This window comes from Zophobas morio, unplaced genomic scaffold (genome assembly GCF_036711695.1).
Source record: "Zophobas morio isolate AGI-343-1 ecotype UQ-CSIRO unplaced genomic scaffold, CSIRO_AGI_Zmor_V1 ptg000030l, whole genome shotgun sequence".
NCBI lineage: Eukaryota > Metazoa > Arthropoda > Insecta > Coleoptera > Tenebrionidae > Zophobas > Zophobas morio.
In genome coordinates this window covers 9,723,109-9,736,784 of record NW_026972135.1, presented here as the reverse complement: position 1 = coordinate 9,736,784, position 13,676 = coordinate 9,723,109, and the positions used below count along the sequence as shown (strand labels likewise).

The following is a 13,676-nucleotide window of genomic DNA, read 5'->3' as shown; positions in this document are numbered from 1 at the left end:
AAGTTATAAGTGTTGTAAAAAATGATAGAAATAAAATATTTAATGTGTAAAAATAGATATTTATTTTATTAGGAGTTTAAGTGATACTTTATTAAGGAATTGTCTTGATTTCACTTACCATGGTTACTATGGTCGACAACCACTAGGATTCTCACATATTTATACTCCGGCGGAGTATAAGTAGTACTTATGCGTTGCTCAAACACGCTGTCATAGAAATGACACTTAAACCCCGGTAAGAACGTCATATAAGTGTCAGTTATATGACGTTAGAAAATAATAGATATTTATTTTATTAGGAGTTTAAGTGATACTACTTTATGTGTCGAGTATGGACGATTAAACGCCGAGCGATAGCGAGGCGAATTAAGTCCATACGAGTCACATGAAGTCACTTAAACTCCGAATGAAATACAATATTTTATTTTCAAACGATTAATCTTCTTTTGAAATTATTATTTCCTATCATCTTGCTTCATTAAGGAATTGCCTTGATTTCACTTACCATGGTTACTATGGTTGACAACCACTATGATTTTCACATATTTATACTCCGGCGGAGTATAAATGTTTTATTTATGCGCCGGCGGAGTAGTACTTATACGCCGCTCAAACACGGTGTCATAGACATGACACTTAAACCCCAGTAAGAGCGTCATATAAGTGTCAGTTATATGACGTTTGAAAATAATAGTTATTTATTTTTCACTCGTATATAATGTTTGTTTTATATACATGATTTGATAAACGTAAAGCGGCATCTTATATCCGGGGCACAATGAGCGGGCATAAAGAGTTATTACGCCCTCTCATTATGCCCTATTTTGCTAAACCGAATTAAACAAAAATTTAAAAAAAATATTGTTTATTTTTAACTACTTATTTATTTTTTGACAATTTATTTAATAACGAACATACAAATTACAATTTACAAACTTGCTATTCATACCAAACTATTCAGGTAAACTTAAACTTTTCGGAGGTGCCTCTATTGGAATTATTTCTGCCACTGCTTCCATTCTGCTAGCACCGAATAACGTATTATATAAAAATCTTGAATTGTGTTCACTCATCCTCCAACTACCTTTACAGCATAAAACATTCGTATTTAAATTAATTACAATCATCAAAAAATAACTTACTTTACCTTCTGAAGCAAATATCTGTTGTCGGAAGCATCTTTTCGAAATTGCATGACTTGTTCGCCAGTCAAAACTCGGGATTTTTTTGCCACATAACCTTTTGGGTTTTTTATAGAAATATGTCAAACGATGATAATTAGAAATGTCTATGTTGTCGTTTACTCTTAAAGTTGTCTTGACCATCGAGTATTTTCACCATAAGGAACTGGGTGAATATTTTTCTGACTAAAAATGAAGAACACAGTTAAATAATTATTTTATAAACAGAATAACTCACCAATTCTTGGAAGTAAGCCACTTCTTAATCTTCCAATTAAGGAAAATTTTGTATTCTTTTTCATATATGGATCCTGATGTTCCAGGTAACACATTTTCATTGGCTTTTTGCGCTTTCTTCACAATGTTTTCTGGAATTTCACAATTTTCCTCATTCATTTCCGCGGTCGAAAATATACGTGTTGACACCGTGAATAGACGCCGTGTTTGCAATAAACATAGAATCTCCTTGACAACAAAATCAACGCCACGTAAACTTTTTTTTTACGAATTAATTATATAAATTAGTCTTTTTTTTAGATTTTTTCGTGAAAAATAAAAGTTTGTATGCACCACGGGCACAACTTGATGTTTATAAATCTCGGGCAACTTACAAAATCTCGGGCCAGAGGCCCTCGATTTTGTAAACGTTGCCCTCGAATATAAACATCTTCTTTGTGCCCTTGGTACATAAATAACTACCCCGAGATTTTGTAAGTTGCCCAAGATTTATAAACATCAAGTTGTGCCCGTGGTGCATACAAACTTTTATTTTTCACGAGAAAATCTAAAAAAAACACTAATTTATATAATTAATTCGTAAAAAAAAAATTTACGTGCCGTTGATTTTGTTGTCAAGGAGATTCTATTCACGGTGTCAACACGTATATTTTCGACCGCGGAAATGAACGAGGAAAATTGTGAAATTCCAGAAAACATTGTGAAGAAAGCGCAAAAAGCCAATGAAAATGTGTTACCTGGAACATCAGGATCCATATATGAAAAAGAATAAAAAATTTTCCTTAATTGGAAGATTAAGAAGTGGCTTACTTCCAAGAATTGGTGAGTTATTCTGTTTATAAAATAATTATTTAACTGTGTTCTTCATTTTTAGTCAGAAAAATATTCACCCAGTTCCTTATGGTGAAAATACTCGATGGTCAAGACAACTTTAAGAGTAAACGACAACATAGACATTTCTAATTATCATCGTTTGATATATTTCTATAAAAAACCCAAAAGGTTATGTGGCAAAAAAATCCCGAGTTTTGACTGGCGAACAAGTCATGCAATTTGTAAAAGATGCTTCCGACAACAGATATTTACTTCAGAAAGTAAACTAGGTTATTTTTTGATGATTGTAATTAATTTAAATACGAATGTTTTATGCAGTAAAGGTAGTTGGAGGATGAGTGAACACAATTCTAGATTTTTGTACAATACGTTATTCGGTGCTAGCAGAATGGAAGCAGAGGCAGAAATAATTCCAATAGAGGAACCTCCGAAAAGTTTAAGTTTACCTGAATAGTTTGGTATGAGTAGCAAGTTTGTAAATTGTAATTTGTATCTTCGTTATTAAATAAATTGTCAAAAAATAAATAAGTAGTTAAAAATAAACAATTTTTTTTAAATTTTGTTTAATTCGTTTTAGCAAAATAGGGCATAATGAAAGGGCATAATAACTCTTTATGCCCGCTCATTGTGCCCCGGATATAAGATGCCGCTTTACGTTTATCAAATCATGGATATAAAACAAACATTATGTACGAGTGAAAAATAAAATTATTTTTTCTTGCATATTTTGCATACATTTCTTGCATATTTTAGCAGTTTTTTGCATATAATGCCAAATTTCTCTGCATATTTACATGTTTTTTTTTTCTGGATATAATTCATAATTCCGAGCTTTAGTGATGTTGATGACCTTCACCACAACCCTATTTACTAGCATAGCACATAATAGGCTTGGGTTCTGCATTTTTTAAATAAGTTCTGCATAATTAAGCTTAACGAGTTCAGGGCTAAGTATCTGAAAATTTAACACAATTTATAAAAATAAAAGAATCTTTTAATGTCATATTTATTTTGTTATACATATAAACATACCAATACATATTAGATATCTTTGCATAATACAACATACTCGTACAAATTTATATATGTAAAAGGTCTCTAGTCAATATAAATAATTAATTTTTTTTTGTCTACTTCTTGATCATACAAATTATAACACCGATAATAACTAGGACAACACTAGAACCAACTAAAATGAATACAGAATTTTTTTTGATGTTTTCTGAAAAAATATAGATAAATAGATCAGCATGCTCACACATAAAATGTAAAAATAGCGATGGAAATAGGAAGAACCAAGGTAAAGTAGAGTCCGCCAAAAAGTGAACATTGTTTTGAGTGTTCATTGGAAGCTCTTAGTGCTTTTACACAAAGTTAATATGTTTTAGTTTACTTACCTAATATTTGATTTCCGAGACATTCTCCTGATTTCTTATCGCATGACATTGGACAATAATTTGAACATTTTTGTTTGCAACCAAATCCGTATTGTCCATTTTCACATTCTGAAAGATTATAAAAATAAGTATATGTATATGTCAAAACTTGCTTCAACGGTTTTCATAATTTATTCTAGTCATCAGTACAGGTTGTTAATAACTTAAATCCAACTTATTGGTCAGATTTTTTTTTTTTATTATAAAGTGTAGCTAGGTAGAATACAAATATTTTTTAACTCTGTTTATTTGGAAGTCCTTAGGTCTATATATACAGAAAGTTCTACCCACCTTTGTCACACGAGTCGCCACTATAACCCCAAGGGCATTCGTAGACGTTATTATACCAGATTTTATGGTTTTCGCAGTGCTTATATTTTTCTCCTAAAACATCTTCACAATTTATCGAACATGTCTTGCCCAAAAATCCCACTTTGCAGTTAACGTTTATCGGATTTACCATAGTTTCTTCTGTACTAATTTGGGTTTCTTCCGAGGCTTGTAAATATTTACACGAAGGGATTTCATCCTCAGATTCCCGTTTGAATACCGCTGTTGAAATTGTTTAATTCAAATTTTTATATAAGTTAAATGTTAATTTACTAATGTTATTAGTCCTTTTTCCTGATTCTTATTGCATGTATCAGGAAAGTGCAAAAACAACTAAATGGTACATTAATTATAAAAGGAAAGATTCTTAATTTTGTCACACATACCTACTATCCATTCACGGTCTTTTCGATGTAAAGTATATAGACATTGATATTTTCTCTGCACGTTGGACAAACTGATATAATTTTTTGTCTGTTAGTTGTCTGACATAATAATCTCGACATTTACTTCGAGCTGGTTTTTATTCAAATAAAATAAAAGTTTAAGCTTGCCAATGTTAAAAATTTCTTGGAATTTCGTAAGAGTGAATTTAAAAACTGATATAAGGACCACCAATATATTTTCTGTGGTTTAAAAAATAAGTAGTGGAATATTTGTGTAGATATCCTGTACATATGTTTTGACAATCAAAATATTTTTTTTGTGTTTGCTTCCCACATACAACTCTTTTCTAATTTTTTTTTTAGAATTCTTGTAGAGCATTTTTTTCTGAAGTCATTAATATATCATATTTTATTCAGCTATACTACGCCACTGCCTATTATTTGAAAGCTTTATGTTACGAAAACACGCTTGTTTCTATTTGATTCGGAGTGTTTTCCTATTTGAAAATGTTGCGGTTAACACTATTTTAGCACGTGTACCAATTCAGACATGTGCAATATTATACTAATAATAAAACACTGGGGTGTAACTTTCTTGAGATATTATCAATAAAAAAAATCGGTGAACTATTTTTGATTTAATAAAAGAGTCATAGTTTAAGATAAAAAAAATGTTCGAAGGTTATTTTGACGGAAGTTCCCTCGCCCGTGAAGTGCGGTCCAATATATTTCGCTTCCTTGAAAAATTATAAAAAAAATTTGGAATTTATGTTTTCTGATAACTTCTATAAAGTGAAAACCAGTGGCGTATTTAACACTCTCGCAGCTTTTTTGACTTGAATTTTTCAATTCTTCAATTCTTCTGTTTTCCGATTTGCAATTTTTCGTGTTATCAAGTTTAAATTATTCGTTTTTCAACTTTCCAACTTTTGAATTTTTCAATTTTTAGATTTTGCAATTTTTCGATTTGGGTTTCTCGAGTTTGCAATTTTTAATTTTTCGTTTCGGTGTTTTATTTTCTTATGTTCTGAATTAAGCGATTTTTCAATGCTTCGATTTTATAATTTTTCATTTTTTCAGTTTGGTGTTTTCAGTTTTTTCTTCCTTCAATTTTTCGATTTGCAATTTTTCAGTTTTTCATTTTTTCGGTTCTTGAATTTTACGAAAACTTAAAAATGAAAGGTCGAAGAGATTCATTCTTATTTTTTCAGTTTACCAATTTTCCAACTTTTGAATGTTTCAGTTTTCAGATTTTGCAGTTTTTCGATTTTGCAATTTTTCGATTTGCAGTTATAAAAGTTTTCAATTTTTACGTTTTTCAATTTGAAAATTTTCAATTTTTCGATTTTTCAGTGTTACAGTTTTTCAAGTTTACAATTTATTTTAACGATGCTACAATTTTTCTGTTACAATTTTTGGGTTTTCCAATTTTTCGATTTACTAATTTTTTTTTCAAATTTTAAGTTTCTCGATTTTTTTCAATGTTTCGATTTTTCGTTTCTTCAGTTCATTGATTTGCAATTTTTAGAGTTTTTACTTTTTCGATTTACCAGTTTTTGGTTTTTTAAATTTTGGTCCGATTATTTGTTTTTTCAGTTTTCCAAAATCGAAGAACTATAAAATGAAAACTTTGAAAAATCTAAAAATTGGAAATCAAAAACTTGAAAAATTGAAAGATTAGAAAATTGAGAAAGCCAAATATTGTAAAGTAGAAATATTGAAAATTAAAGAAAGCGGAAAATCGGTTAATTGATAAATTCAAAAATTGCAAAACTGAAAAATTTAAAAATTCAATAAACGAGGAATTGAAAAATCAGAGAGATTAAAAGTTTGGAGAACTGAATAAACGAAAAATTATAAAACCGAAAGGAACATTGAAAAAATAAAGGAAATGGAAAAACGAAAAATTGTTATATAATAAAAGCGAAAAAATTATAATAAAAGAAATGGGGAAAATGAAAAATAAAAATCAAGAACTTGAAAAATTGAGGAAACGAAAAATAGAAAAATCTGAAAATTACAAATTGAGAACTTGAAATACCGAAAAACGAAAAATTGTAACATCGAAAAATTGCAAAGTTGAAAAATGAATAAGAAAAAATTATGAAACCAAAACACTGAAAAAAAAAACTGCAGTTTCAAAGTTAAATTGCCAAATGTTGAAATAAAATTTTATTTTTTTTCCAGAACTCTCGATGTGTAGGGTGAAAACTGAATACGCATTTATACATTACAAATCCAGGAGTATTTTATTTTGTGAAATAAAAATAAATTTACTATTGTTAATTTTGAAGATGACGTCATGGTGATGATTAGCCAAATTTTTGTAATCGTTTTAAAGCTGGTTTACACTATTCGATTTTCGTATTCGACTTTTTCATTCGAAATCGTTTGGTCTTTACATAGCATTAGATTTTTAAGTTCGATGGTGCTGTCAAAAATTACAAATCTGTCAAAATGCTGTCATTCTGCTTGCATTGAGGTTATGTATTTATTATTAGATTGTTGCCTCAGTTTGTTGCATTATTCTGGTTATTGGGTTTGTGCAAGTGGAAACATTAATAAATAAGGACGCCTAGATATTATAATTCATGACGTCTCGTCAGCTGATCGGTGATGGATTGAGCATTACTTGCGCATGCGCTGCAAAAATCTCGAAAGGAAAATCGAACGAAAATAGACACCGTTCTATCTGCGAAATATCGAATGCGAAATCGAACGAAAGATCGAACGTCGCTATGTCGAATCTATTCGAATGCAGAATCGAGAAGTGTAAACAGACAAATTGGGAGTCGAATGGGGTCGAATTGCAAGTCAAATACGAAAATCGAATAGTGTAAACCAGCTTTTACATTTTACGACATTGTATAAAGTTGGGTGGATTATAAACATAGTTATGTTTATGTTTTTCACACATTCCCTAAATTAATTTTAAAACAACATAATCTAACAAAAAAATGTTTGGATCATTCTCTACCGACTACCAAAAAACCTACTAGATTTTCATTGATAACCCTACGTCAAAAAGACCGTGAACTAAAAATTTCGAATAAATATATAAGTGTTGTCGATTTGCAATAGGTACATTCGCAGGATTATTTCTTACCAGCGTCATACGTATAATTACGACCTCTTACATCCAGTCTCCAATAGCCTTCTTCAGTTGGTTCTTTCAGTTTTCTGACAAACGTCACTTCGTTTGATATTGAAGAATTGATCATAATTTTACGGCTCTGCCATTTTTCTAATAAGGCATCATGTTCTTTGACATCTGAAGAAATATTTAATACCTTTTCTCCGTTATATGAAACTTCTAGTACACATAATTTGCACAAAGAAACGTAAATAATTAACAACGATATTTTGGGGCTCGGAATGATCAGTGTTGTGGAATTTTCTTCGTTATTGTGAAATGTAGCTTCTCTATATTCATCTATAAGCAGAAATCAATATTTAGTTTATACCAAATACAAAGTTACAAATTTGCCTGTGAAAATTATGCGTATAAATTACAAATTACTTACAGTCATGTATTTTGAAATAAGCTTCTGTTGAAGTATTTATAACAAGGTTCGTATGAATTTGGGAGTTGATGCTTATATTGTAATCATTATTTTGATAATAATAGACACTACCATTTTTTTGAAATATTGTATATGTGAGCCAAGTTTCTGCAGCATTTATCGGTTGGCTAAACTGGTGTGTCCCGGTTTCGTCAGAGTATGAACTAAATTCTATTTGTTTTTTTCCATATACGGAAAAAGATACAGAGGTTGTCAATTTATCGAAACGTAAATTGTTTGTTCTTGTGATGTCAAAATCTGAAAAAATAAACACCTGAATTTGTAAATTTTAAGTGCGGTGTATTTTCGTTTCCAAAACAAACGTTACTAAACCTGTTTCGAACACAGTACAACATCATTATTTTGCATTTTTATGACTGAGTTTGTGGGTGGTAGACTTTAAAGTGGGATATTAGAATTTTAAATTTAATAGTGACCTGACCTGGCCTGACAACGGGATAAAGCAGGGGATCAATGTACAAAATCTGGACGATTTGTCTGTCTAATTACCTAAAATTACATACCTTCCCATCTTCTGTCTAAAACAGCCGTTCTTGTTGAATCACTTGACTTCTTTATTTCCCAGTCATCATTCTTCCAAAACCTCTTATTCATTAAATCTATTGAATCGTCTGATTTATTTAGTGGTGGTACGGTGAACATAGCAGCATCGACATGTTCTTCAGATATGCAATATATGTAGGTTTTGCTTGTTATTTGGAGAATTGTTTCTTCTGACAACAAATACTGTTGAAACCATTGATCTAATAAAGGAATGGATGGAGCCTTGTATACGTTTCCATACGCGAGCGAGTGTAATCAACAACGCGCGGAATTGTGTTTCATACGCTCGATCCAGTGCTGTCTCGGCGATAGTTTGATTACAAATATATTTTTCTTTTGGACTATATCAACATAATATAACATTTCAAGATCACAAATCTGTGGTCCTGTGTTTGAAAAATTAAAAAGGGCATCGAGTATTTTTATTTGAAGTAATATAGTAATATAGAAGTAGTTTTTTAACAAGCTGTAAACACTCCAAGCGACGCACTGGCTACGACCTTGTGGACCAGATCAAAGCGTCCCCGCTACTCGCCGTAAAACACACCTTGCTTCAACTGGGGAATTGCATCCGTAAGATATTTTTCCGCCCAGTGGTAATCAACATAAGAAAGAAATAGCTAGAGCGGTTATGCATCAGTGGGGAAAGGACGGCTGACCACGTATCACGTGCTGGGTGGCAAGAAACGCTTCATTTGAACGGGAATTAATACGTTTTCTTACGAATTTGTTCAAACAATCAATTATAACAAACGTCTGTTAATGAAAACTATATTTTTACAGTTTACATTAAAATTATGTGTAATGTGAAACAACAAAAGTCATGTTAAGTGGTGGAGATAGTCTTTTAATAAAATGAAATGTATAGAGAATCTACAATATATTACGAATTCAGTTAGTACAGTAATCTTCTAAAGTTAACTAATCTTGTAGTGTACGTTCATTGGTAATTCTGAAATTTTTAGGATAAAAATAATTAAACTTTCGATAAAAGTGACAGGGTGCCTAATTAAATTAAACATATTAAATTGTGTGGAATTTTCTACTAAAATTTATTTTCTAAATCCACGTACAAATAACTAAAACAATAATCAATAAATATGAAATTCCCTCTTTTTGTAGCAATAAACCGTTTTTTTCGTAACTCGGAATCTTTAGGGAATCTAACAATTTTTTTAAATTATTTACGAAATCCTTCCTCTGTATATGTGATTATTACCTATGAAATGAAACAGGATTGCTGTCTTTGCACGTTCTATGCAATTATACGCACAACACGATTTCACGATGCTTAACAAATACTCCGATAAAATACAACTTAAGAAGACTGTAGACATTTAAATAAGGTAACTTGAGCTTAAAAAACTTAAATTTGCAAAATTATACCTTCAAACACCATGAGACAGCACGAAAGAAACCTCCAGAAACAGTGCTCTCCAGTTTCGCGTCAATGTTTTGCCACCCAGAGAGCCCTATCTCTGTCCCACTGTGTTGACAACGGGCGTCTCTCTCTAAGTTACTTCCATATAATATTATTTCTATGGTTGAAACTATCATGTTAGGTAAGTCATTTTCGGTGTTAATAATAATAATCTTATCTACAGTATGTCCCCGGATTGGGTTCACAAGAGGAAAAAAAACTGTATTTTCTGTTTTATAAAAAAATGACATAGGAATAACATCTTTTGCTTAATTCAAAACGAATAAATCTGCAATTAAAACTTCAATATTCCTGGTCTGTACTCTTAAAATTAATTTTTTCATATTTCTAAGTTCTTCGTTACTTTTAGTTTTTTTCAATTTTAAGGGCACAGCCTGATATTAAAATTTTAATTGCAGATTTATTCGTTTTGAATTAAGCAAAAAATGTTATAGTATAGAAAATACAGTTTTTTACTTCCCGAGCGTAAGCAAAGGAAGTATTGTAATCGAGTCCGTCGGCCGACTCTCTACTTTTATGTTTTCTCGATCTTTCATGACCCCTAGAAGACGAAGAAATAGGTCTCCCATTTCCGTCTGTCTGTCCGTCTGTCCGTCTGTCCGTCTGTCCGTCTGTCCGTCTGTCCGTCCGTCTGTCCGTCCGTCTGTCCGTCCGTCTGTCCGTCTGTCCGTCTGCCGTCCCGGATTTTTATTAGACAGATAATCTCCGAAAGTACTCGACCGATTGTTGTGAAATTTTGAACTTATATTAAGAATAACATGTAGATGGTAAAACGCTAACCAAAATTTGTCTAGTCATCCCCACCACTAATGCGATGACGTCACTTCAAAATTGTACATAGTAAATGGGTTTTCAATTGTATAAAATAACATAGTCCTACACATGTAGTTTACAACTCTGAATCGACTTTTCGCCCGAAACGTCCAGATTTTTGGAAAAAAAATCAAAATTATAAAACAACATTTTGAAATTTAATTTTTAATCTGCTAACCAGAATGTTTTGAAATGTTGCAGATGTTTTAAGGCTATAAAGAGCATCTTTATAGCCTTTGTTTGCATTTTAGATAGGATTTATTCAGCAAAATTTAAGGGTGACGTCATTAATTTTTTTAGGAGGGATGAACAAATACATTTTGAACAAAATTTACCATGCTTATAATAATTTGAAAATATTCCCAAGATTTCAAAGCATTCGGTTTTGTAATTCCTGATTAAATCGATAAAATAAATTCACGCATTCATTAATTTTTTTGAGTCACCCTGCATATGCAAATCCAAAAATATGAATGGAATGATAAATCACAAGTACAGACTCATCATATTTTGTACATTTTAGATACGATTTATTCGGCAAACTTTTGAGCTGACGTCATCAGTTTTTTGTAGAAGATAACCAAATATATTTTGACTAAACATTTATTATGCTCTTTATGACCTTAAAACATCTGCAAGATTTCAAAGCATTCGGTTTTGTAGTTCCTGAGTAAATCAGTAAAATAAATTTACGCATTCATTATTTTTTTTGAGTCACCCTGTATATGCAAATCCAAAAAATATGAATGGAGTGATAGATCACAAGTACAGACTCATCATATTTTGTACATTTTAGACATGATTTATTCCACAAACTTTTGGGATGACGTCATCAAGTTTTTGGAGGGGATAAGCAAATATTTTTTGACTAAAGATTTATGTTGCTCTTTATAGCCTTAAAACATCTGCAACATTTCAAAGCATTCTGGTTAGCCGATTAAAAATTAAATTTCAAAATGTTGTTTTATAATTTTGATTTTTTTTCCAAAAATCTGGACGTTTCGGGTGAAAAGTCGATTCGGAGTTGTAAACTACATGTGTAGGACTATGTTATTTTATACAATTGAAAACCCATTTACTATGTACAATTTTGAAGTGACGTCATCGCATTAGTGGTGGGGATGATTAGACAAATTTTGGTTAGCGTTTTACCATCTACATGATATTCTTAATATAAGTACAACATTTCATAACAATCGGTCGAGCACTTTCGGAGATTATCTGTCTAATAAAAATCCGGGACGGCAGACGGACAGACGGACGGACAGACGGACGGACAGACGGACGGACAGACGGCCGGACAGACGGACGGACAGACGGACGGACAGACGGACGGACAGACGGACGGACAGACAGACGGAAATGGGAGACCTATTTCTTCGTCTTCTAGGGGTCATGAAAGATCGAGAAAACGTAAAAGTAGAGAGTCGGCCGACGGACTCGATTACAATACTTCCTTTGCTTACGCTCGGGAAGTAAAAAGACTGCGTTTATTATTTTAAACTGAGTACCGAAAATTGTGCAATAAATTAAAGAATACTACCGTACACGAAGCGAAGCGAAGTGTTAATGGAGGTGGCTATGGTCATATTTAATAATAACTCGCTTACCATTTAACTCCACTCTTTCTACTTCTACTGGTAAAAAAAGTAACACGCATACGAATAAAGTCCACATTGTTACCACAGTTTAAAACTTAACTCTAAAACTGATCAAGGAACAAAAGCAACAATAGAATATAATCTTATCGAACACCGTTATCAGTAGTTTAAATCTAAAAATTTATGATCAACCAAGTAGAGGAAAGGGTACAAGTGAACTCGGCACCAAGCCTAATCCGTCATAAAATAAACACGCACCAGCAATTTCAGGTAACTTTAAAAACTACCCTTTGACGATAAGCCAACTCGACACAAACCACCCGCTTCAGGCAGTTCATGAATGAACCGGTAGTAGCAGCTTATGTATTTATATAGACCAGTATATATATTAAAATTCAATCTATACACATCCCAGCAGTGATAAAAACACGTCGGGTTCGACAAGCCGAATTGTTTTTAGAAGAAAAATTGCATCAACTTAAAAACGGCATATTAACAGACTATGAATTCGTCAAACTCGTATCGCATAGTTACAAAATTTGTAATTGTATATAAAATAAATCATTGTATCTAAGTATTTTGCATTTAATAAAAAGTATTTCATCAAGTTTTCAATTATTACACAGGCCTGCAACAAAAAACGTGTCTTAACTTTGACAGGCTGTTGGTCTACTAGATTTATGGACACTGATAACGGAAAAAAAATTGCAAAAAATTCCAGCACGTTTAGATCCCTCCTCCACAAAAAAAAGAATAAGTTCAATATAATTAAAACAGAAACCTTACCTTGCCTTGGCGTGTAGAGAAATGACTTATTTGATAGAGTTTAGTGCGTTAATTACAGGAAAAATACTAACAAAATTCTATCACGTCTAAAAAAAATTGGTCTAAAGAGTTTAGACAGTACTTCCCTCGCTGTCGGAAACTTGACGACTGCATGCCTATTGTGTTTTTTTTTCTCATTACATTTTTGTAGTGGGAATTTAAAAAAAAGTTGTGATGACGTCATCAACATTTTTGCAAGGACACGTATATCAGTTGGGATAGATGTAGTGTAATACTAAGAATAAAATTATTGTATTCCCAAATTTTCGGGAAAATGAATTGGGTCGTTTTGAATATTGATTTGTTATAATCAATAAAATAACGAAACAATTTACTCACGTATACGGCGCCGGTGTGTAATATCTAGAGAGCGGATTTCTGTCGGGCTAGGCAAGACCAAACTCGGTACGGCTCGTACGGGATACGAATTCATTGCGGTTGCGGACTGCACTTCGTTTATTTGAG

At 31.9% G+C, this 13,676-nt stretch overlaps 1 protein-coding gene and 1 long non-coding RNA gene across 2 annotated transcripts; both read right to left on the bottom strand.

Annotated features, from left to right (window-relative positions):
- Positions 1-926: 926 nt before the first annotated feature.
- On the bottom strand, positions 927-1,652 carry LOC135138936 (uncharacterized). Its single transcript, XR_010282086.1, has 3 exons — positions 1,420-1,652; positions 1,148-1,367; positions 927-1,084 (listed from the first exon to the last, which is right to left on the bottom strand). It is a non-coding gene; the product is annotated as an uncharacterized LOC135138936 (long non-coding RNA).
- Positions 1,653-3,242: 1,590 nt separating this feature from the next.
- LOC135138840 (uncharacterized) lies at positions 3,243-12,494 on the bottom strand. Its single transcript, XM_064068863.1, has 7 exons — positions 12,396-12,494; positions 8,492-8,731; positions 7,929-8,225; positions 7,511-7,837; positions 3,980-4,240; positions 3,650-3,757; positions 3,243-3,474 (listed from the first exon to the last, which is right to left on the bottom strand). The coding sequence occupies exons 1-7, from the start codon at positions 12,460-12,462 to the stop codon at positions 3,383-3,385; spliced, it is 1,392 nt and encodes a 463-aa protein (XP_063924933.1). The 5' UTR covers positions 12,463-12,494; the 3' UTR covers positions 3,243-3,382.
- Positions 12,495-13,676: the final 1,182 nt, after the last annotated feature.

Bases quoted from the DNA above. Each gene is read 5' to 3' on its own strand.
- LOC135138840 (XM_064068863.1), bottom strand. From the start codon at position 12,462: ATGTGGACTTTATTCGTATGCGTGTTACTTTTTTTACCAGTAGAAGTA. The intron at 8,226-8,491 runs GTATGTAATTTT...TTATTTTTTCAG, and splicing joins TTTAGACAGAAGATGGGAAG to ATTTTGACATCACAAGAACA. The intron at 3,758-3,979 runs GTGGGTAGAACT...ATAATCTTTCAG, and splicing joins TGGCGACTCGTGTGACAAAG to AATGTGAAAATGGACAATAC.